At 38.4% G+C, this 24,241-nt stretch overlaps 2 protein-coding genes across 2 annotated transcripts in view; one reads left to right on the top strand and one right to left on the bottom strand.

Moving 5' to 3' along the window:
• MIOS (meiosis regulator for oocyte development) overlaps positions 1 to 24,241 on the top strand; it is a 103,597-nt gene that overhangs the window by 15,021 nt on the left and 64,335 nt on the right. The window lies entirely within an intron of this gene.
• Positions 1 to 24,241, bottom strand: part of COL28A1 (collagen type XXVIII alpha 1 chain) — a 158,183-nt gene that overhangs the window by 120,436 nt on the left and 13,506 nt on the right. The window contains exons 6-11 of the mRNA XM_040644248.1: positions 22,928 to 22,981; positions 21,025 to 21,066; positions 16,852 to 16,878; positions 12,886 to 12,930; positions 10,301 to 10,345; positions 9,140 to 9,193 (exon numbers count right to left, since the gene is read on the bottom strand). Coding sequence (XP_040500182.1) covers positions 9,140 to 9,193; positions 10,301 to 10,345; positions 12,886 to 12,930; positions 16,852 to 16,878; positions 21,025 to 21,066; positions 22,928 to 22,981 — 267 coding nt within the window. The remainder of the gene's footprint in view (positions 1 to 9,139; positions 9,194 to 10,300; positions 10,346 to 12,885; positions 12,931 to 16,851; positions 16,879 to 21,024; positions 21,067 to 22,927; positions 22,982 to 24,241) is intronic.

The following is a 24,241-nucleotide window of genomic DNA, read 5'->3' as shown; positions in this document are numbered from 1 at the left end:
GGCCTTAACATTAGAAAAGACATTTTAACTTCTTTTTTTTTAAATCACTTCCCAAATAAGTGTAACACCAACTTTACATATTTTAAGTCTTCTGGCAAATATTCTCATACTTTCAAAATGGAGGAAAATGGTGGATGAGTGTGCTGCTTAAAATAAGATTTGAAGGATAGGCGCAGAATGATTTGAGTATGGCCAAGATACAATCTTAGCTGAAACTCAAGTCAGTGATGACTGAATACAAAGATTTGGGGAAAAAGTCAAGAAAGGTACTTTTTGAGGAGAATAGAAAGAACCGGGTGTTGGGAGGCAGGAAACTAATATTTATCAAACACTTGCTAAATCAAGCTCTATTTTTAGTACCTAATTCCTCTTGTTTCAGACAAGTGTTATAAGTGGCTTATTTTAGAAAACATTTCAGACTAGACTTTTTCTAGATTAATAAAAGAGAGTTGTCAAAATACTTAGCTGCTTAATTATTATCAACACATATGGCAGTTACTATGATTAACTCATCTTCAAAATAACTCTTAAGAGGAGGGTACTATTATTAACCCATTACATGAGTGAGAAGACTGAGGCCTGGGGAGGATAATTAACTCACCCAAATCACAGAGCTAATACAGTATAGGGCTGGCTTTGAACCCCAGCATTCTGGTTTTAGAGCCAGTGCTCTAACCATCATGCCAGACTGCCTCTCGAGACTTTTCAGTTCTTTTATCGAATGATTTCAAAAATCACTTGATCACAGACTAAATTCGTATCTTTGTTACCAGATGAAAAATATAGAAGTCAGATAGTTACAATCTACCCATTGTGGAAGATCTACCATATGAAAACAAATGATCTCTAAAATAAAATGCAAGCCAAAAGAAAATATACTTTACAAGCCAATTCACATGTCATTTCAGGTATTTAAGTCTACCTGGATCAGTGTTGTTACTAAATTAGTGGTAAAGGTAAAAGAAATTATAATAGCCAATACTGTGATCACACAATCTTGGTCTACGTATAATTCAGTTATTAACCAAATGCACTGAGTCCGAAACCATCAGTATTTCAAATCTCCAATGTAATCTTCTTTGAATACCATCTACTTGGGTAAAAGAAAAGATTGTAAGTCTACCTACTTATACTTTCTAAAGAAGAAAAAAACTCCATAATAACAAAAAATCAGTGAAAATGTAATGAAAATTGCAGTATTATACCAGATTTTAGTAACTCAACTCATTTTCTTGATTGCTATTAGGTTAAACCACATGCAGTTGATAATATTCAACCATGGTTGACCCATACAAATGACATTCATACGGCTCAATCTACTCGGAAGTCACACCTCATCATATATAATAAAATCTAAGGAATTGTGTGTCATTGTCCCTAAAAGGAAGGACTGCTTAGCAGCCCATCAGGAGAGCTTTTAAGAATCTCAGGTCTGATGGACACTCCTTGGACTTTTACCACAATAAAAAAGCCTTACCCTTGGAATAAACGTAATATTACCTGTTGCAATGCTATTGCAATTTACTTGAATTGGGGACATTAGTGTGATTTTTTTTTTTTTTTTTTAATTCTGGCATCCCTCTGAAGACCCTGCAGTAACTGATTCAGTTCCACGTTAGTGCCCAGCTTGACTGGGCATGTGGGTTGGACTCAGCACCTTTACGTCAGGAGCATTTTGGGTTTCTTTTTTCTTTTCTTTTTTTTTTTTTTTTTAAGATTTTATTTATTTATTCGACAGAGATAGAAACAGCCAGCGAGAGAGGGAACACAAGCAGGGGGAGTGGGAGAGGAAGAAGCAGGCTCATAGTGGAGGAGCCTGATGTGGGGCTCGATCCCATAACACCAGGATCACACCCTGAGCCGAAGGCAGACGCTTAACCGCTGTGTCACCCAGGCGCCCCCATTTTGGGTTTCTTGATCCATCAGAGTTTTTACCTTGGCAGTCTCTGTGCACGTGCTCGCGCACACACATGCACACGCACACGCACACACGCACAGTATACCCCTCCTGCTGAGAACCATATGGATCAGAGATTTGGGAATGAAAATCATCTGCCTTGAAGCCATTGGCTGACACCCCACATGTTCTGGCAGCCACTTCAAGTTGTCACTATTGGTTGTCTCATATCCAATGAGTTAATAGCTCATTTAGAGTCCTGGTGGGCGGATGCGCATGTAGGTCAAAGCCCTTTCCACAACAACAACTGCTGGATTACTAATGATTTTTTCCCCTTTAATTAGGCTCAGGACAGAAATCACATTTAAACTTTGACATCTCTGAAGAAAAAAACATTCACATAGTTTGGCAGCTTGGCTCCAACCTTCATTCAACAGATATTTATAATTAAAATTGCAAAGGGATTCTTCCCTTTACACGGCTATCCACCGAGCAGTCACAACCTTGTTCAAAGTTGTTAGCTGCCCAGGGATCCAGAAGGCCCATCATTGGTTTGGGACAAGTGGAAAAGCTGACACGTTCAAGTCCCCTGACTTAAAAGGCTTTACGTGAAGCAAAAACTAGAGTCATTCTGTTAAGAGAGCCGTAAATTTAAACACTTTTCTCTTTGATTAATTATTCCACCCTAGGAATTGTTGAGGTCTAGGTATGTTTCGCCTGGTTTGCTTCCCATCAAGTGTAAGGAATTATATCCTATTTCAAATCATGATGTCAGGAGATCGTTAAGGTTCTGAATTGTGTGAGAGCTGAAATAAAACTACACAGCATGCTTGTTTGAGGAGGAAGTTTAAAACTCTTCAAAGTTGTTCATATCTGTGGTGTTGAACTATTTCCAAACCATAACTGAAATATTAGGTACATTTAGTAAGTTGACCTTCTAAAGCTGCTAAGCTAACGTTGAGTCGAATCAAATACTTAAATAACGAACAAAACAAGAATGTATTTCTTTTTTTTTTTTTTTTTTTTTTTAAGATTATTTATTTATTTGACAGAGACAGAGATAGCCAGCGAGAGAGGGAACACAAGCAGGGGGAGTGGGAGAGGAAGAAGCAGGCTCACAGCAGAGGAGCCTGATGTGGGGCTCGATCCCATAACGCCGGGATCACGCCCTGAGCCGAAGGCAGACGCTTAACCGCTGTGCCACCCAGGCGCCCCAAGAATGTATTTCTTAAACAACTAAATCTTCGTTAATGATAATTCTGTTGCAGCAAAAATAGTGATGTTATAGAAAATATGAGACTCTAAGTTGTATATTTGATACTGTAAAAATAAATAAATAAATAAGTCCCAAGTCTTCTTCCCTCTCTTAGAAAAAAAGTAGAAGGATGGGGCACCTGAGTAGCTCAGTCGGTTAAAACCAGCTCCTGCCTTTGGCTCAGGTCATGATCCCAGGGTCCTGGAATCAAGCCCTGTGTTGGGCTCCCTGCTCAGCGGGGAATCTGTTTTTCCCTCTTCCTCTGCCCCTCCACCCACCTGGGCTCTCTGTCTCTCTCAAATAAATAAATAAATAAAATCTTTTTTTTTTAAAGTGGAAGTATAAGAACACATTAGACTATTATTAAATGTACAAGGAGCTTTTGATGGGTTATGTCAAGACTGTCCTCTTTCCCTATATTATCCCAATATCTTGGAAGAATGGTCAGAATTCCTGGCTGTTGTATCCTTCTCCTTTGTCATCTCCCCAATCTCTCTATCGAAACTGCTCCCTTAAAGATTTTCAATTACTTCAAAGTTGACAAAAAATTAATGACTCTTTTAGGCTCTTGCTTGTTTGACCTCTCTACAGTAGGATACTGTCGACAACTCATTCCATTTAAATACTCATTCACCCATTCAGTCAACAAATACTTCCTTGTTGCATATAATTTTTTCTCTCAGATGTGACAGTGATGCTCCCAACCCATTGTCACTGGAGCTTCTGCTTGGATTTTTTTTTAAAGATTTTTTATTTATTTATTCGATAGAGATAGAGACAGCCAGCGAGAGAGGGAACACAAGCAGGGGGAGTGGGAGAGGAAGAAGCAGGCTCATAGCGGAGGAGCCTGACGTGGGGCTCGATCCCACAACGCCAGGATCACGCCCTGAGCCGAAGGCAGACTCTTAACCGCTGTGCCACCCAGGCGCCCCTGGATTTTTTTTTAAACAGTGAAGGACCTGCACATATTTGTCCAATTCTCCTGCCAATGGTTCGTATCTGAAAGAAAGCTAGCAATGTTTAAAGGTATAATGCATGGAAGCTAACAGGAAGCTACCAGCTACCAAAAATACATGCATGGACTTTCCCAGTAGCTATCACAATGGTTGACAACCAGACCTCTTTTTAAGATTGACCTCTTTTCATAGGGCATTTTGAAGAAAACAGGTTGTTGTGTAGGGCTGTTTATTATGTTTACAGTTTCAACTTTAGGATTTATACATTTAGTTCTTATTTCTTCAGAAGAATACTATCTATTTGAAAAATATATACTGTGCTTGGAAACCTCAAGAAATGAGGTGAAACCCTGACAGAGTTGGAGAAGGAGAAATACGGTGTCCAAGAGTCATGGTGTGGTACAGAACCATGGAGTGGTCTAACTGTTTGATGTGCCCTCACTCCTCTTGAAACATGGGTTCCATGTATTCATGGATATGAGGTCCTTTGTTCATTTTGGATGGATGGATAAATGCTTGATTCACTGGAGATTATTAACCCTCATCATATCTATTTATTAAACTGGACACGAATGGTGCTATTTCTCTGTGGTGTTTTGTTTTTTTGGTTTTTTTGTTTTTTTGACATCTCAGAAGTATAAGTGAGTTAAGACAAAGTCTCATATGTAAAAGGACTCTGAGTTTCTCAGACTTGTGTGTAGTACAAGAAGAAAAATTTTAGGGGAGAAAAGCCCTGCAGGAAATATACGAATGTCCTGGATCAAACAATGGAAGAGGTTATGAGAAGCGAGGTAATTCATCCATTAAGATGAGTTAATACAGAATATAATATCATGGTCTTTCTAATTGTTGCAGGTTTAACGTGTGGTACTTTGACTTGGGAAAGCATATCGGGGCTATTTCCTAGTGTTCTTTGGCCCTAGCACTAAAACTTTAGTACTAGGATACTCCCAACATGTCACAAGCTATTTTCTGCTCCTGCTACAGTGAGCAGGCCCTCCTCCCAGAAGCACAAAGAGGGTCTTGGAAAGAGCAGATTTGAGAGAGATTTGAGAAGGAAATACCCTTCCAAAATAACCTCAGAAAGACATCAAGAAATGGCAGAAATTACCTAATGTGGGTTTGGCATACCCAGCATTCTACTGTATTTCTTTGTACAAAACTCATTTTGTCATTTGTTCTCTGTGATTTGAAAGCCCTGCCAATCTTGAGCCATTTTTTTCTAGCTATGAGAGGGCTCATTCTAGGACCAGATGGGATTGCAACCTGAACCATCACAATAGCCCTTGGAAGTCAGCGTAGGGCTCTTAGGTACTCAATTTTTACTCAGAAAGAGCACCAGGCTCTTTCCAGAGTTATAGCATTTTCTGTTTGGTCCTAGGGATAAGGCCCTTGTGTGATTATGATGCTAATTGATTTTAGAGACTGATGGGATGTTCTTCTTATGAATGTCACTGCATGACCTTCATATATGGGGGAGGCTGAAGTGGCCTGAGAGCCACAGTTTCATGCTGAGAAACATCTATGTTTTGTTTCTAAGACAACAAGGTCATTCAGGGCAAAATAGGAGCTACTTTACATGTGGAAAATATTAATGACAGAAATGATTTGTGAAACCGGGCCAGCATCACATTTTCCCTTGATTTATCACATGCTATTTTTTTCCTTTTGTTCTTTGGCCACCTTTCTGCAAATGCTTTGATGAAGAAAATCCAATGACTAGAGCATTAGAATGGGATGTAGCTCATGAGAGAAACCATTCATAAATTCAAAGATATAGGCCCCATCTAGAAACTCTTATGGAATCTTTTCAAATGTTACAAATCTAAAGGTTTCTATTTGAAGATTTCCTAAGAAACAAAATATTTGAAAATGCACATTACTGGTTTCTTTTTCCCATGCGATTCCCATCCTTCTCTTCCTGCATTTTCAGATGAATATTATAATGAAATAGAAATGCACCTCTCAACAGACTGTTGTGTCCAGCCAGAGTACAAGAGAAGGGACAGATGCAATTTCCGTACTGTCCAAAAGAAATGCATTTATCTCAGGTCAACTTATTCAGGAAATTCAGCAATATTCCTAAGGAGATAAATATAATATGGTGGTTAAGAGTAGACTGGCTGGGTTTGAATCCTGGCTCTCTCTATCCCTTACTAGCTTTACAGACTTGAACCCATTGCTTAAACTCTCTTTGCTTGAGTAGCCTAATCTGTACCATGGGGGTAAGACTAAAACATGCCTCAAAAGGTGGGATTATGTTAAGTTAGTATTTACAACTATATATCTGTACATAGTAAATATACAATAAATGTTATCAATTATTATAGAAGTTTCAAAATAAATAATCCTCCCCGTGCCCATTAGAAAATACAGAATTACTAGGTTTTAGAGAATTTTTTTGCACAATTTGCAACAGCAATTTCTTAAAAACATTTAATAAACATTATAATAAAATGGTAATGCATGAAAAGAAATGTCATTATAAACATAACATTATTTCCAGATTGAGGAAAAAAGAATATATTAAGTCTTCAAGATTTAGAAGTACATTCTGAGACACAAGATGGAATCATTCCCTGAAAGCTGACTTTTAAGATAATATACTAATAAATGTATAAAATTTAAGAAATCTTAATGATCAATGTGACACGTATCTCTGGTTGACATAATCAAAGAGAAGTAGAAATTAGTAATAGTCTTGAAGTACAAGTCAAGAGACTATTAGATTTGTGACCTTAAACCAGAAATATTACTAGAAGGAAAAAGAAAAACCCACTCCCACTTCATTTGCTCCCAGCAACCCAGAACATTCTCAGAAATTGACATCTTTTCAATTGGCGATGAGCTTTGTGTATTAACCTGGCAGTGAATTTTGTGATTAAAACCCAAGTGGTCATTTTATATATCCTTTACTACAATTTATTTGTTTTAATTTTTTTAAGATTTTATTTATTTATTTGAGAGAGCAGGGGGAGGGGCAGAGGGAAATAATCCCAAGCAGACTCCACTCCCTACCAGGGCTCAATCTCACAACCCTGAGATTATGACCTGAGCTGAAACCAAGAGTCGGGCACTTAACAAAGTGAGCCACCCTGGTGCCCCCTTAACCACAATTAAAAAAAAAAAAAAAATTTTTTTTTAAAGAGGACCTTGGAAAATTCATGAAAAGTATTCAAATACTTACGATGATGTGGAAGTCAAGCATGAAATGTTATTACCTCAGAAAATCGTAACTTCCCCTAAATACTTGACTATATTTACTCTAAGACTTAATATACTGTTGGAATTAAATTTTGCGTAAATAAGTTTATGTTGGGTGCCTGGATGGCTCAGTCGGTCAAGTGTCTGCCTTCAGCTCAGGTCATGATCCCAGGGTCATAGGATTGAGCACAAAATTGGGCTCCCTGCTCAGTGGGGATGTCTGATTCTCCCTCTCCCACAGTGTGCTCTCTCTCTCTCTCTCTCTCACTCTCAAAACTAAATAAAATCTTAGAAATAAACAAATAAAGAAATAAGTTTATGTTAAAAGAGAAACCTAAATAGTAATTGTATGAGATATGAATAGAAGTGGGCAAATGATAGCACCTTTCTGTGGTCTCCCAAAGCTGCCTGCCCTGCCCCCAGCCCTCCAAGGGAGCTCTCCAAAGCTGATGAGCCTGGCTGTGCCTCTGCTTCAGGCAAGCCATGTGATACCCAGACTTCACTTCTCATTTTCCAAAGAGAAAACTTTGGGCCAGTATGATCTCTAAGAGCCTTCGTGGCTCAAACTTCCTATAATTCTAGCACTGTTGGAAACTCCAACCCCAATCCCTGATGTGGAGCCTTTTTTTCACAAACATGAAAATGATCATCTTAGGTAACCAAAGAATCCTAGAAATAAGTGTGGATTGTCAAAATATTTTTTTTTCTTGCTGCAGGATCTTTTCCACAGCCAAAGCAATTTTATAAAAACTTCTACTCAGTATTCAAGAGATACATTTCTTTTCCCCAGAGAGAATTAATCATAGGCAAAGACTGGAAAAGGCAGTTTCCCCAGATGAAGCTTAAGCACACTCCCGCTGAGAAGCTCATTCTATTTTAATTTGCCAATTAAAAGTGGCCTGGGAAATCACACATTGTCGTTATCTCATTAAAAATACTATACTTGTCACTCTATTTCTTCTCTCTGGAAAAAGAACACTCAAGTAGCCCAACTGCTCCCCACAGCTTTGATTTGATAGCACCCTTAAAAGCCTGGCTTTGTCTAGGGTCCACTAGGGATGACACCTTCTGCTGTTCTTGCTGCCACAAATTCCACAGATCTCCGGTCACTAACGACACTATTTATTGGATATTTACTATATCCATGAAATTTAATAAGCATTGAGGAGAGTTTAAAAGGTACTAAAAAGCTTGTTTTCAGCAAATTAATGGCCACTCTCGTTAGAAAACAGAGCCTTAAAACCAGGTCTTTTGAGGGTCTTTTAACTATCCCAGCCATAGCATCTTTTGGTTCTATTTGGCTCTCATTCAACCCCTCCCGCTGTCTTGCTTGGTTATCTGTGGAACGACATTACAAACATGGTACTGATGGTTGAGATTACACCCCTGTAATGATTTTTAAAAGCTCGATTTCTGTTGGCATGACAGTTATAAATTTCTTTCTTTTATAAACTATATACTGAGTTGACATCACATATTGGGAAATACAGTGATTTGAATTGGTTATTTGTTACTACTTTTCAGTTTCTAGTGAACCATAAGATGACTAAAGAGCAGGAGTGAGAAGGAAATACTGCAAAGATTCTGAATAATGGCTTGTATTTAATAATGTACCTTTGAATAATATGATAATAAATGATAAACCTATGCCATTGAGTTCCTGCATGTACTTGAACACGATGCTGTGTATACATCCGCAGGTTATCATGGATTGCCAAAGACACATCCTCAAAGAGTCCACTGACTTCTGCTTAATAAAAACACACATCACTATAGCTCACTAGGGGAAAGGCACTCTGCCTGTCTTTAATCAAAGGGTATGATTACCTTATTGCCTTGAAATCCCTTCGGACCTGGATCCCCTGGAGGTCCACTAATGCCCTGCTCCAAGGTGAAAACCAAGAATTAGTTCTGTATACAAAAGGCCAACCAAGACTGAATCGTTCATTAGGGTCCCTAGAGATGCTGAATTTAGAAGTCAGACTATATATCTCGGCGTTACGTTGGGGTCACATGTGACTGAGAAGTGGAATGAGATAAAAATGCTCGTGTCAAATAGGCAGCTTCTAAAATAGTACTTAAGCTGAGAGCAAACATTTATTCACGAGAGGTTTGCTTTCTAAGTCTGTGTTTCCAACCTTTTTCCTATGCTGGACAGCTTTTCTGAAAAATTTTGAATGAACAACAATTTTTTTTAATATCTAAGGCATTTATAACTGAAAGTTGGAGCTTCTCATGACCCTGTGATAACCAGAGTTACTGCCCTGCCCCACTACAATTCTAGGCCAAAGCAAAGAAGTTGATGGTTAACAAGATGCTATCTAGGAAATCTTGGGTCAAGTTATAATTTTCAGTAGAGTTTTTGAAATACTGAAATTAACCCTCATATACACACATCACACCCCCCATGAAAAATTTAGAGTAAGCGAGTCCCCAGGCAGGGGGGGCGGGGAGGGGCACTGATCTAAATCATTTTTTGAAATCCATGGAATTTGTTTAACTTAAATAAATGCCTTGAAGAATTATTCCATGTTATAGAGCATTAAGTACTTATAATGATGGAACAATACAAATACTGTAATTTAAATAAAATGTGTAGTTCTTCCGACTATATTATAGTAGCAAAGCAAAAATAGTTACATCCTATTTTTAAATGCTTTGGATTTATCTGTCTTCCTAGACCCGAATTTTTAAACTTTTATCCCTCTAATAAGTAAACTCACCTGCTGGTACCTATCTTTGGGGAGCTTGAATTAGTTATTCAAAACATTAGGGCAGTGATTTCCAAACTTTTTGCACGTTAGAATCACCTGGGAATCTTTAAAACTATTGATGCTTGGCTTTGCTTGGCTTCAATCCCTAGACATTCTGATTGAATTGGCAGAGAGAGTAAATGGGCACAGTGAGTTTTAAGAGCTTCCTAGGTGATTCTAATCCTATTATTTTAATCTAATCTAATCAGACATAGATTTGATTTAGCCTCCTTACCTGAAGTCCTCTCGGTCCCTTTGGTCCATGTGGTCCTAAGGATCCCTGTGGAATAAAATTAATGGTAAGTTGCTCTAAATATCCATCTTCAAAGTGCAATGATTTTAGGTGGGGGGAAGGGAATGTTTTCTCAGTAATGGCCAATCTTCCCAGGTTATCCAAACAGCAAAGCCAACGTTGTTGGTTTTTGTTAACAAAATGATCCGAATTAATAAGCCAACTTGAGGTCAAATTTTCCTTTAGTAAACTCCGTGAAAGCACAATTTTAGATATAAGTCCTTCACCTGTATATTGAAATTTTGATCAAAGTAAAGAATTTATTTCTTAAGATTCTTTAGAAAGCAGTACACTTAGTGGAATATTGTTTCTTTCCAACAAGGCAAAGTCAGTTCAATTGACAATTTGGTGAGTTTCCACAATGTCTAGATCACTCTTTTGCCCATCTTCAAGACATGCAACTTGACAAAACAGTGTTTATACTCAACCCTCTTTTAATAAAAAATAATTCAACATGTCAACTTTTTAGAATTTATTTTTATGAGAATATAATATAGTCTTTCTTTTCTCACATTTTCACTTTTTTTGTTTACCAAAATACAACGTGTTCATAACAGACACATCGTAGCAATTATAGAAAAAAGCAAAGAAACAGAAAAAAAGATCACACAGAAGGAACTGCTATTAACATTTCAGGCATATGCAATAATTACATTTCTTTAAATAATTTGATTAAAGGGCATATACAACTTTGTGCCCTTATCTGGTCTTCCATTGTACCAAAAATATTTTTCCATGTCATTAAAAGCTTTTAGTAAATGGAATAATATTCAAGAATATGAATCTATCATACTTTACGTACTCATTTCCCTAGTATTGATATTTAAGTTGTTTCTGATGATTTCTATTTTAAATAATATTATAATGAACATCTTTGTGTATAAATCATGTCCCACTTCTGATGGATTCCTAAAGCTGATGTTCTGGAAGAGGTTGAAAGACACAGAGACGATAAGCACATTCAAGGCTCTCTCACTCTATGTTCACACCATACATGGAAAGAAAAAGCAAAACTTCCCTCTGTGGAGTTTGTTCAGATTTCCATTCTTACTGAGTAGAGAGGGTGCGTCATCACCTTACAGACTCCCCATCAAGGCTCAATATTATATATTGTCTCAGTGTTTGCTAATTTGAGAAGTGAAATAATATTTTCATGTGTTAATTTCACTTATCTGATTGCTAATATTTTCATTTATTAGCCATGCACATTCTCTCTCTTGTGTCTCTTTATGTTCTTCGTATGTTTGACTTATAAACTTATATGAACTCTTCGTGTCAAGGGCACTATATTTCATTGACTCTAGGCATGCGGGGTTTTTTTTTCAAATTTTTACATCTCCGACACTAAGATGCATCTTACAATCAATTGCATCTTCTGTTTATAATTGGCAGCACCTTTTCTTTCTTTTTGGCACGGGAAATAATAGGGCATTTAAAAATCCCTGACATCTTATGACAATGAAATATGGTATTAACTCTTTGTCAGCCATTTTCATTTCAAAAAGTTTTCACAGTTACTGTTTAACTTTCATTTTTGTTCTTCTGTGTCCCCTCTTTTGTATTTTCAAGTCCATGTCTGTCTCCCATTTTCAATTATCCTCTGGGCAGAATCTATTCATTACTACAGTTTCATTTTGCCCAGAGATAATTACCAAGCCTACATTTTTCGGATCCACCTGGCCTTTAACTCCACAGTACTTTAAAAGCTTTCACAAAGTCTCAAGTTATTTGAAGTGCTTAGTTACATAGGCTGGTGTCATCATCTTATTCTTTTCACCTTTTGCCTGGTTTTTTCCTTGGCTCTCTCCCATAATTAAAATACAGATATGAAAAGAGTTGAGTATCTTGGTGGCATGCTGTTAATAGTTCTTAATTATAATGAAAACTATTTTTAGTCTGTACATTTTTGGACCCTTTGTCATTATGTTTCAAACGTACTCTCTGTATATTTCTGGTCCATTAAGGAACTCACAACATATTTAATGTTGTCTCCAGTTTAAATACTTTATTCATGTTTATTTTTTAGCGAAAGGTAAATACCTACCCAATTACCTGTGGCTTGCTGCAATTTCAAAATTTCAAACCCCTGTCTCTGCCTAGTTCTGTCACATTATTTATAATTATTTCAATAACTTATTCCATAGAGTTCTTCACTCCCTTCTGGAAAGTGCTTGCTGTTAGTGTTTACATCTGAAAAACAATTCCACTTTGACCTGATTGAAGCTTGAGTTGACTTTGCGGGTTAAATTATTCTTTTCGCCATAACATTCTGTAGGCCTGGCCTCAAAGGTTAGGGTGCCATAAAGCAAGGTCTTAAAGGTCCATAGGAAAGGCATGTGGGGTTTCCATTAACTAAAGTTAGGCATGGCTTTGTTTTCTGCTTCATGTTTTATAAATGTGAAAATGAAGCCAATGACTTTCCAACTCCAGTAGTGACAGCAAAGTAATGCATCCCAGGAATTTCCTCTTAAGGAATCTCAGCCCCAAAGCGATCACAGCTGTTAGCATTTTAAAAACGTGTTTCTTACTTTGTCACCTTTTATTCCTGGTTTGCCACATTCTCCATTTTCCCCCTGAGAAATAAATAAATGAAATTAGTAAGAGGACATTTGTAGTCATTCGGGGTTAGGATTAAAAAAAAAAAAAAAAGATTTCTTATGACATAAGCACCCTAATGGGTTATACACAAGTTTATCCTCAATCCTGTGGGTTATTTGGGCATTGCACTTTGAAAAATTTGATCCATGAGTCATCCTTAACTTGACAGAATCGAATCCATGACACCACCTAGTGAGGCTTAACATCGTTGAGAGGTGGATGAAATTAAAAGGAAAGAAATTAAGGATTACTGAGCAGCTACCATATCCTCTTTGTGTGTGTGATTTAATTGAATCCATATCACAGCTCAATGAGATCAGTTTTACAGTTTTGTTTTGTAGATGAAAAAACTTACACTCAACAAGAGAACTTCCCTCTATCAGGTAGCTCAGACTCACAGTCCCTATTTTTTCCACAACACGATACTCCATCCTGAGTACCAACTTTGATCAGTTAGTAGTAAGAAAAAGGTCCTGAGACCATGCCCTGGCTTGGTGGGGAAAGGAGCCATGAAGAATTAGCAAGACCTGCTGGGGACGGGCATGATGGCAAGCATGCTGTTACTTCCCATCATCACTGTCTCCTGTCCTGCCTTTACTGGAGTAGTTATGAAAAAAGAACTAACATTTAAATTATGCTTTATTGTTTATGATCAATGTTATTTTGCAGATGTTATCGCAGTTAAGCTTCCATTAACTGTCTGACATAGATATTATTAGCCCAATTTTACAGATTGAGAATCTGTGATTCCAAAGGTTAAGTAACTTGCTCGTGTAGAATGAGAATTGGGACCTCTGAATACTAATCCATTGTATCAGACTTCTAAGACTTTGAATAATTAGAACTAAAAGGTATCAAAGGCAATTGGAAAAATGACTAAAGTTAGAATTTTCAAGTGCTTTCATATTTTTTTCCTGAACCTCAAAGCAATTCCTTTAAAAAATTTTTTCTTTATTTGAGCATAACACAGGGTTACATTAGTTTCAGGTGTACAGCATAGTGATTCAACTTCTCTGTAGTTATGCTGGGCTCACCGCAAGTGTAGCTACTATCTGTAACCATACGACACTATTACAATATTACTGACCATGTTGCCTTAATAAACAGTTCATATTTTTAAGATGCAGCAACTCAACTGGAGAGGTTCAATGAGTTACTTAAATGTACATGCTAGCCAATGACTCCTAGTCCAGTTCCCTCAATACTGTTTCCACTGCTGCTTTATCTTCCACATGCTGTAAGGTGTGCTACCCAAAGCGCCACTCCACAGTGACGTCAGAAACTTGCACTATGGTGAACATCAGTGCCCTGCCTCCATTAAAGAAGACACGCGGTGAAAAATGAATGTCGACAGAACAGTGTATTTAATGGTATAGTGGATTTATATTCTGATGCAAGCTTTATCTCATCACAAAATACCAACAAGGGGTTCACAGACTGACAGCCAATGGGCAGACCACCCTTGGAATAGCACCGCTCTAGGAAGGGAAATAACAATTGTAACCACCAGTCATGGATCCAAAGTCCAAAGCCTTTACATTACTGCTAATCCCCTCAACAGATTATATTAGATTAAAGAGAGAGAGAGAAAGAGAGGAAAAGGAGGTTCAGAGATTAAATAGCTTGCCCATGACCCCAGGCATTACATTCCCAAGTCCATGTTCATCAACCACCCAACACTGAACAAGGCACCCCGCTGTGGTATGCAAGTTACTTTCCGTTAGCCCAGGGTACGACATGGGGTGTTGCTGGCATCAGGAGCAGGAAAGAGGGAGGTACAATTCCTAGATCCAGCTATGCCTCTGTTCAAAAGCAATCTGTTCTCTCGCCACATCAAACTGAGTCAAACTGACCCAGGAAAAACTGAGCTTTCACTTAGAACAAATTGAACATTTATTTCTGGATGCAAATGGAAAATCATTGTTGAAGAATCAATTAGAAAGCAATTAATTTAATAATGTTGGACGGGAATAAAATGAGTCAACCACCAAAATATAAAACAGAAAAGTACCATAAATACACTCAAAATTCTTTTGGCCAGGATTCACATTCCATTTGTCCAGACAGATTTGTTAGCTATAGGGTCCTGAGGAACAGCATTTGTTTTGGGGGCAGACTTCCATCAATGAAAATATTGTACTCATGTTATTTGCCTCATGAGTACGCAAAGGCGTTTTCTTTTTTGGTGGGCTCAGTAATCCCCGTGGAATGGCCGCAATTACACAGTTTCAGAGAGCAAGTGCTTCAGAAAGCTACGAACAGATTAGCTCTGTTTCCAGCCTCTGCTTTCTGATGCTGCTGTTCCCGGTGAAATTCTGGTTTGAATGTCAATGGTTCGGGGTCACTTTACTCTGACAGCTTGTATTTTCCAAATGAGAACTCCACCAGTGATCTGTAATTTCCCAGAAGGTTAAATGAGTCTTTTCATATATATAAATATACATGAATATATGTGTGTGTGTGAGTGTGTGTATGCATGTGTGTAAATATATATGTAGTGTTCGTGAGTAGCTCATATTATAAATCAAGGTGGGGGCCCGTATATAGGACAATTTTACAATCATGAAATTTTCTTAACTTTCCTATATTATCACTGATTCCCTGATTCTTTGTAACAGCACCTTACATTTATAGACCAGCAAAGAGTTTATAATACATTGCCCCATCCATAATTCCATTTGATTCTCCAACCACCCTGTAAATCAAGGAAGCCTACGTTAATCCATACGGATGAAGAAACATACACTTAACACTTCCAGTGATTGGGGATGTATTTATTTGCCTGTATGTAGACTCACCTCTGTATATGCCGGGCCCAGGGCAGGAGTGCAAGGGGAGGCCTATATACCATGTATCGAAATAGTTGAAAGTTACACATGAAGCTAATAACCTACTAATGTTTTAACTTCCCTTTCGACAAGTATCCCTTCAAAAGGAATACAAAATGAAAGAATTTTTGTATTCCTCAGAGGTTCGTGTGCAAGTACAGCCCCATGCCCCAGCCTATAGCCCTGCTCCCACTTGACTCCTCCCCACTTCTGTTTCCTTCCAGCATAGGAGGAACAGATGCACCCCGAAGGTGCCCCAGGCAGTACAACAATGCTCCTAGCACGGCCCCCTCCACTCTTGCCCTGCTGCTTCCTAGCTCCAATGGGGGTCAGACTGGAGTAGATCCAGAGCGAGATCTCTGGGCTGGGTTCTGAGGGTTGTAGACAGATTGAATGAGAGGGACATGCTCTGCTTTCAGATAGACAATCTGCTAACAGAGAGAACAGCATCATGGACCTACGAATGAACCACAAAACACACTCAAAGGTTCTGGAGCCCCCATCCAGCTTGCTAACTTGTAATTGGCAAAGAATCCTAAAATAACCTATCAGCCCATAACTCTTGTTCGTCAAATTTATCCCCCCCATCTAGAGACGCCTACCCAGCTCTACCCAGATGCCTGACTGTATGAAGTAAGCAGTTCCTTATTGCTTCACCAGGATAAATCTTGCTTCTGTGAGAAGGTCTGGTGTCTAGGAGTTACAGAAAATGAAGCACCAGGAGAAAAACCTAACAGCCATGTTACTACATCCATTTGTATCTAGAAACTCTGAGTCTGGATATCTGGGCTGCATGGCTGTTACATTGGGGTTCTCGTGTTTGCAGAGCTGAGAGAGACTGGATCCTGATCTCAGGAACCTTAGGGTGCCTTTCAGCCCTTATGTTATAACATGTCCCATATCGTAAGTTCTATTATTATTTTCTATTAACAGACTTAATATACTTAGGAGCTAGGGAATCCAGACTTACAAAAATTAAGGCAAACAACTTTTATTACATACATAAATACAGTTATGTTTCTTTTTCTTTCTGAAATCCTTGTCTACCTATGCGTTGTTACCACTTACCTTCTCACCTTTGTACCCAGGAATTCCCTAGTTGAAAAAGGAAAGAAAGAGTAAAACATATTAGAAGACGTTGCTGGAGGAAGTATTTGATGTTTTTCAATTTACAAAGTATAACAAAACACATGTGTATGGTCAAGGAAACTAAGACCACATATGGAAATGTAAGCGATGTAACCTGTCTGAACCTACTTTTCCCTTAATTACATTCTATCTCAGTTCCACATATTTTTCCAACCCAGGTCCTTACCCTTGGTCCCACGGCTGAAGGAGAGACTAGACACGGAAACTTGTGGTAGAAGGGACAACCTAAAATACTCCTTTCAAAATTGTTGCATTGACTTTTAAGCTACGAAGCATCCCAGCTGAGAATGTTTCACAGAGACGAAGAAATTGGCTTTGAAAATGAGCTAAGATAATGGCCTTTCCAATGTATGTAAATATTTATATCCATGATGGTCCTCCTTTCAAATTCGGGCTGAGATATAGAACATCAATGAAATGAATAGTTCCTTTATCAACCCTAATGAGACAGTGACCTTTAAGTTGCTATATTTTATCTCCCGCTAACTGTGGGCCCGGTGCCTCTGCTCCCTCCCCTTCTGTGTTACTCCGGGGAAGCCTGCACAGCCTCCGCCATTGTGTCCCTGCCCAGGAGCCTCTAAGTAATATAGTCCTGAATAGTAAGTGAACTGGGAAATTACCAACTTTAAGCAACACCAAGCCTTTTTCAAATAGGATTTCATGTCTTTTTCCTACAACAATAGCTTTTAAGTATGAAAATAGAGTTGTAAGACATAGTTTAAGTGAACTGGAGAAACCAGCAGAATAAACAAGCTATTATCGCAGTTACACATGTCAGACTACAGAATTCTGTTTTGTATGACTTTTCTTACAAGAGGCAAAAAAGGAAAAACTTCGGGAAGGAAATAACACTTCTCTCCAAATGAGAGGTCACTGAGAAATTGGACATAAAAATAGAACTACAGTCAAAAATATTGTTACACTATAATTTAGTTCATCTTAGAAATATTTATTAGCATAAATGGTTTAAGTTTTCATCTTGTGCTTAAAATTAAAGGCCGCATTATAGACAGTTAAATTGGGGTTCTTTATGAAAACAATTCACGTTCGCAACACTAAGAAATGCTGGACCTCCAGCCTCAGGAATTTGGGGGTGCTCTCCACCCCTGACAGCACACAACCATATTAAAATCCTGTCATTATTTTATGCTAAAAGAGTTAGGACTATTTAGGAAGACGTCAACACAGCTTATGAATAGAAATGTTACTTTTTATAGTATCCTCGTTTTCCCTCTGTTTTTCTTTCTGAAATCTCTGGTCAATTTATTGTTTGGTTCCTATCAGCGCCCTTCCTTCCTTCCTTTCAGAATATCTTAATTACTAGTTTTAAACTATTCCAATTAAAAACATCCCACACTGCACCCATCGGTCCGCCAAATTTGCTTCTGACTTTCCTATTTCTTTTAATGGTACCATCATATTTCAAACCACACAGAATCAAAAGTTTACAATTATCTTTTTCTCTACTTGCCCCTTACATTCCTTTAATCCAGCCCGTTAAAATTCTCCACCAGCTTTCACTGCATTTAGTTTTAAGTCCATCCTCCCTACCCCTGCCAGCAAAGCCCTCCGTAACCCACCCCTGCCTACCTTGATAACCCGTCTACTACCACTCTTTACCAAATTCTGGCTTTCTTTCCATTTCTCCAGCCTGCCAAGCTTATTCTGACTCAAGAGTCTTTGCACTTACTGCTCTTTCTGCTTAGAACACCCTCATGACCTTGTTTTATGTTTCCAGAACACATCTTGCTGCTGAAATCTCATTTGTTTGTCTGTTTATTGCTCCCCCTGCTAGACCACTGTATGAAACAGGAGCTATCTGTCTTGCTCGGTCCTGTAGCCCAGCATGTAAAGAAGGGCCCGACATATAGCACATGCTCAATAAATGTTTGCTGAATATATGAGTCAGAGTCAGTCCCCACAGCCTTTTTTCATGCTTCTCACAATGGTCTCTTCTTTTCTAGTTTATCATCACTGTGGCCCAATTCTGTCCGATAGAATGTGAGCCTCATATATAATTTAATTCCCTAATAGCCACATTAAAAAAGCAAAACAAACAGGTGAAATTAATTTTTAAGAATATATTTTACTGAGGGGCACTTGGGTGGCTCAGTCGGTTAAGTGTCTGGCTCCTGATTTCAGCTCAGGTCATGATCTCAGGGTCGTGAGATAGAGCCCCACGTTGGGCTCTGTGCTGGGCATGGAGCCTGCTTAAGATTCCCTCTCTCCCTTCCCTCAGCCCTGTCCCTCCCCCCCTACTCTCGCATGTGTGTGTGCTCTCTCTAAAATAATAATAATAATAATAATAATAATATAATCTATTGTACTGATCCCAATAGGTCTGAAATACAGTCATTTCAACACGTGACCAGTATAAAAGTTACTAATGAGATATTTTACATTTTCTTTGGTACTAAGTCATCAAAATTCATTGTTATTTTACTCCTACAGCACACCTCAATTCAGGCTAGCCATGTTTCAGCTGCTTGGTGAGCACATATGGCTAGTGGCTTTCGTATTGTCCAGAGCATTTCTAGCCAGTGTCCCTGTTCTCATACAGACTGCAACAGAAAACCTTCTAAGTGCTCCTTCCTTCTGCTTATTCCCACTTCAATGTCTCCTTTAGAGTCATGCCAGATTAATCTTCCAAGGACACAGCTCTTGGGTTGTACGCTTCATCTAAAATCTCAGCCTCTCCCCTAGCAGAGCATGCAGCCCCCACCCTGACCTTCAAGCTGTGTCTAACAGCACTCCTCTTCAGGCATCCCGACCCTCCCCGCACTGTTTTCCAACACATCGCCTTCCCTCAGGTGGCTGCTTAGGGCACCGGCAGCTGGAATGCCTGTCGCCTTCCACCTTTCTGTTCTGTCCTTTCCTGTCACAGTCCTACACTCTCCAGGAGTCATCCTTTAACACCTACCTTGGCTTCAATATCTTCTGAGTGCCCACCATACTTCGTGCATGCAATTTTTACAATATTCTGACATTCTGCTTTACAGTGTAGCTATTTTTTTAAATTAATGTATAGTTGACACGCAATGTTACATTCGTGTCAGGTGTACAGCATAGTGATTCAACTTCTCTGTACATTATGTTCTGCTCATCACAAGTGTAGCTACAATCTGTCCCCATACAACCCTATTACAATACCATTGACTGTATTCCCTATGCTGTACCTTTTATCCTAGTGACTTATTCATTCCATAACTGGATGCCTGTACCTCCCACTCCCCTTCACCCATTTTGCCCATCCCCCCACCTCCCTTCTGGCAACCAATATTGTAGGTATTTTAAATATCTTAATCTCTCCCATAACAAACTTTTCGAAAAATATAAGCACTTTGTCTTAATTTTATTTTCATATAATAATATGCTTTATATGTAGAAGACACCTAAGAAATATTTCCTAAGTGAATAGCACACATTTCTGAATGAATTTCCATTGTTCATAAAGTTGATTAAAAACACCAAGAGATGAGTTTTGAAAACCTCTGGGCTTGACTCCTGGGCTTTCACCAAGGGGACAAGCCAGGAGGAGCAATGTGATATGGCCTTTTTTTTATTCACCATACACACTTCTCTGCTCTTTGCTACTTTGCTGCAACTCCCCAGAAAAATGCAAAAGAAGGAATTTACTGTGATTATTTATCAGACAATCTCTAACATCTTCTAATTTTAGAAATAATAAATCCATTAGAATGATAGCTTTTTTGGGTCTCTAGATCAAAGTTACAAAAGCATAGTCTAGATTACATAGTTCTGTGCTCCCAGAATTTTTAAATCATTCCTTACTGGAAAAAAAAAAACACAAGATGCGAAGGAAGATATTTTTCTTATTTGAGTCTTCCACAAATCTCACTTAAGTATCAGAGAATGTCACGTACTTGACTAGCCTGTCCCATCATCACTCCTGCTGAGCAGGGTATTTTCTCCACACATTTCCACCTCTAAGATCCTATCTGTCTGAGCCATCAGAGCACACGTACGTATAAATCATTTTTGTAGTTGCGCTGCAGGGATCGCAGGGATCAACTGCAGAGTCTTAGCCTCCCGGATTACTTTCTTGGGCAGGCATTGCAGTTGTATACGTACCCCTGGGCCTCTTTCTCCAGGGTCCCCTTTTTGAGCATCACCCTGTGACAAACAAACAAAACTCAGTCAAAATTCTACAGCCTATTGAGCCCTGATGGCTCAATAAAATGCATTATGCAGAATTCCCAGATTAACAGGTTAATCCCAATGGGAAAAAAAATCTTTGGCCTTTACCATTGACATTTTCACCATGCCATCGAGGGAAGAAAACAGCAGTTCAGATAGCCTTTGCCCTTTGAAGTGAAGCCAGATGCATAGGGCGCAGGATCCAGGTACATTTGCCCAGCTTGGGCCAAGTTTTCACCCCAGTTTAACAACACAGCTGTTGTTCTCAAATGCAGCATTGTACCCAATCGGAACCAGCCCTTCTGGCTTTTCTCCAAGGGGCTTTAGAATGTTTTCCAAAATGTCCTTAAGAGTAATTGCTTGATTTCAGCAAGACTTTGGAAAATATATTATGTGGCCCAAAATTACAAGCCAAATAAATGAAATGTAAACATAGATGTAAAACAGGTATTTAACCAAACAAAAAGAAGACATATTGGCATCAGTTCGGACCTGCATAATGAGTGTGTAGGGTTGTGTGTGTTTGTATTGTAAAGACACCCAAGGATGTATCATATTCCTTTTCTTTGGCAAGCAAGCAATTGGCTTTCATGCATCTAAAATACTTTCATGCATCTAACTTATTCCATTTTTCATTACCTCCCTAAACATAGTTTCAGAAGAGAAGTCATTGGGTTAAAATTTGAATATTTGAATACTTCTTATGTAATGTCTAATTGCTTTCCAAAATGTTTGCGCCAAGTTACCTTTGCAATGAAGAGCAAACCAGCTTTACCACCTCATTGCTCTCACTACTTATTATTATCTTAATATTGCTGTGTTAACTGCTACAAAAAAAGACACGTTTTTTAAAATTTGAAACACACACACCTAAAAAAAAAACTCACACTATGTGAACTAGAAAATTTCCCCCCCACACACACATGCAAAAAACAACCCAACAGCCCTGGACTCCAAAGTTCCTAAAATGTGAATAATTAGTATTGAAGGGTACCTCATTGTCTTTATCTAAATTTCAGTCCTTATCCAGTGAAATTAAATGTTTTTCTACTTCTTTATTTACTGGTTTTTATTTCCTCTCTTGAAAATTGTTTGGGTCCTTTGACCAACTGATTATTAGTGGATTGATATTTTCTCATCCGTTTTATAAAGTCGTTATATGCTATAGAAATCAACCCAATGTCCATTGTATTTGATACAAATATTTCCATTTTCCTCTTTATATTAATTATTATTTTTCATTATATAGAATTTTGCCATAAATTTTCACATAGTTATATCTCTCTCCTATGACTCCTTTAGTCACTCTTGAACTTGGAAGATCATCATCTGAAATATTATCTGATTTTTTTAAATTAATCTAGAATTTTTTTTATGGGTACACAAAGAAAAGAATTGGGGAAATGCCTGAAGATGGTCTGGGAGTAGGAGATAATCATTTTTTCTATTATTATCATAGGTCAGTTATCCATAAAATGAATCCATAAAAAACATAAGTGTCAATGTCAATCTGATATGGAATATATATTAGTAATTCATGGAACATTGTAGCAATTAATTTGGGCCAACATTATGTTAAGACAAATTTCAATTTGTTCAGTGTTCCTAGGTTTCCTAGACTTACTGACTAAAATGGTCATATATTACTTAGGATTTGTAAGCTAACACAAACCAAATAGATAACACAGGAATTAAGCAACCCGTATTCTTCACAGAAATCATCATATTTTTGGCATTGACATACACTACAGTGCTCTTTGTTTTCTTCATTTTTGTTCTTTAAATAAATCTAGAAAATGATACAGTGGTTTATAAGGAAAGCTGTTTATTCATTTACCGGGTTTCCTTTTGGTCCTCGATCACCTTTGATACCTGGGTTTCCGTGTGTACCCTGAAGGCAAAGGGAAAAAAGATATGTTGAGCACACATCCTATTGGTTTTTTACACATTACAGTACTTTCTGATCAGCTTCATCCCATGAAAGGAATGAAGACTGTTAACAAGCGTAACCTACCAAGCAGAGTCTCCACGGTACTCCCTCCTTTACTACACACCAGGAAGACTGCACTGTCTGGAGTAGGTACATTCTCCAGATTTGCTCAAAAGAATGTACTGTCTCTGCCTGATATCCAAGGGGTAATCTCAAAGATGAGAGAAGAGAGTGCTTCAATCCTGTTCCAGAAAGGTGTTATATTTTCCTATTCTCAAACCAAAGAGCTGGCTTTTCTGAGAACCGGTTTTAGGATCACTCAATAAATGCTCAATAGTGTGGCTTTATGTCTGTCCCTATTAAAACATGGTATGGTACAGCGTAGGGAATAGAGTCGGTGGTATCGTCATCACACTGCACGGTGACAGATGGTAGCTCCAACTTGTGGTGACACAGCATAACATGTAAACTTGTTGAATCAGTATGTTGAACACCTGAAACAGAACATTGTGTGGCCACTATACTTCAGTTTAAAAAAACATGGTGGGGTGCCTGGGTGGCTCAGTCAGTTAAGCAACCAACTCTTGATTTCAGCTCAGGTTATGATCTTGGGATTGAGCCCTGTGTTGGGCTCTACACTCAGTGGGGAGTCTGCTTGAGATTCTCTCGCTCCTTCTGCCCCTCCCTCCTCTCGCGCTCTCCCTCTAACTCTCTCTAGAATAAATAAATAAAATCTTAAAAAAAAGAAAAGAAAAGGTACGTTAGAGGCACCTGGGTGGTTCAGTTGATTAAGCGTTTGCCTTCGGCTCAGGTCATAATCCCAGAGTCCTGGAATCAAGCAGGGAGCCTGCTTTTCCGTCTCCATCTGCCCCTCTCCCCCACTCCTGTGCACTCTCTCTCTCCCTCTCCATCTGCCCCTCTCCCCCACTCCTGTGCGCTCTCTCTCTCTCTCAAACAAAATCTTTAAAAATATATATATCACTTTTTTAAAAATGGTAACATCATTTCTAACAATACTGAGTGACTGAAATTGTCAGATTAGCTCAACAACTGTAAATTTTCTTACTGTGCATTCTAAAACATAATTGAATATCCCAAGTAAACCTTCCCCTGGCAATTTCTTGGTGTAATAAATATAAACTAAGACTTTATAAGAAGGGTACGTTAAAACTCTACTTTGGCCAAAATCAGCTTCTACTGGCTGCCACATTGTCCTGTAAC

The sequence above is a fragment of the Ursus maritimus genome, unplaced genomic scaffold, assembly GCF_017311325.1.
Source record: "Ursus maritimus isolate PB19 unplaced genomic scaffold, ASM1731132v1 scaffold_3, whole genome shotgun sequence".
Classification (NCBI taxonomy): domain Eukaryota; kingdom Metazoa; phylum Chordata; class Mammalia; order Carnivora; family Ursidae; genus Ursus; species Ursus maritimus.
Note: the sequence above shows the minus strand (reverse complement) of the source record. Positions and strands in the feature narration are given on the sequence as shown.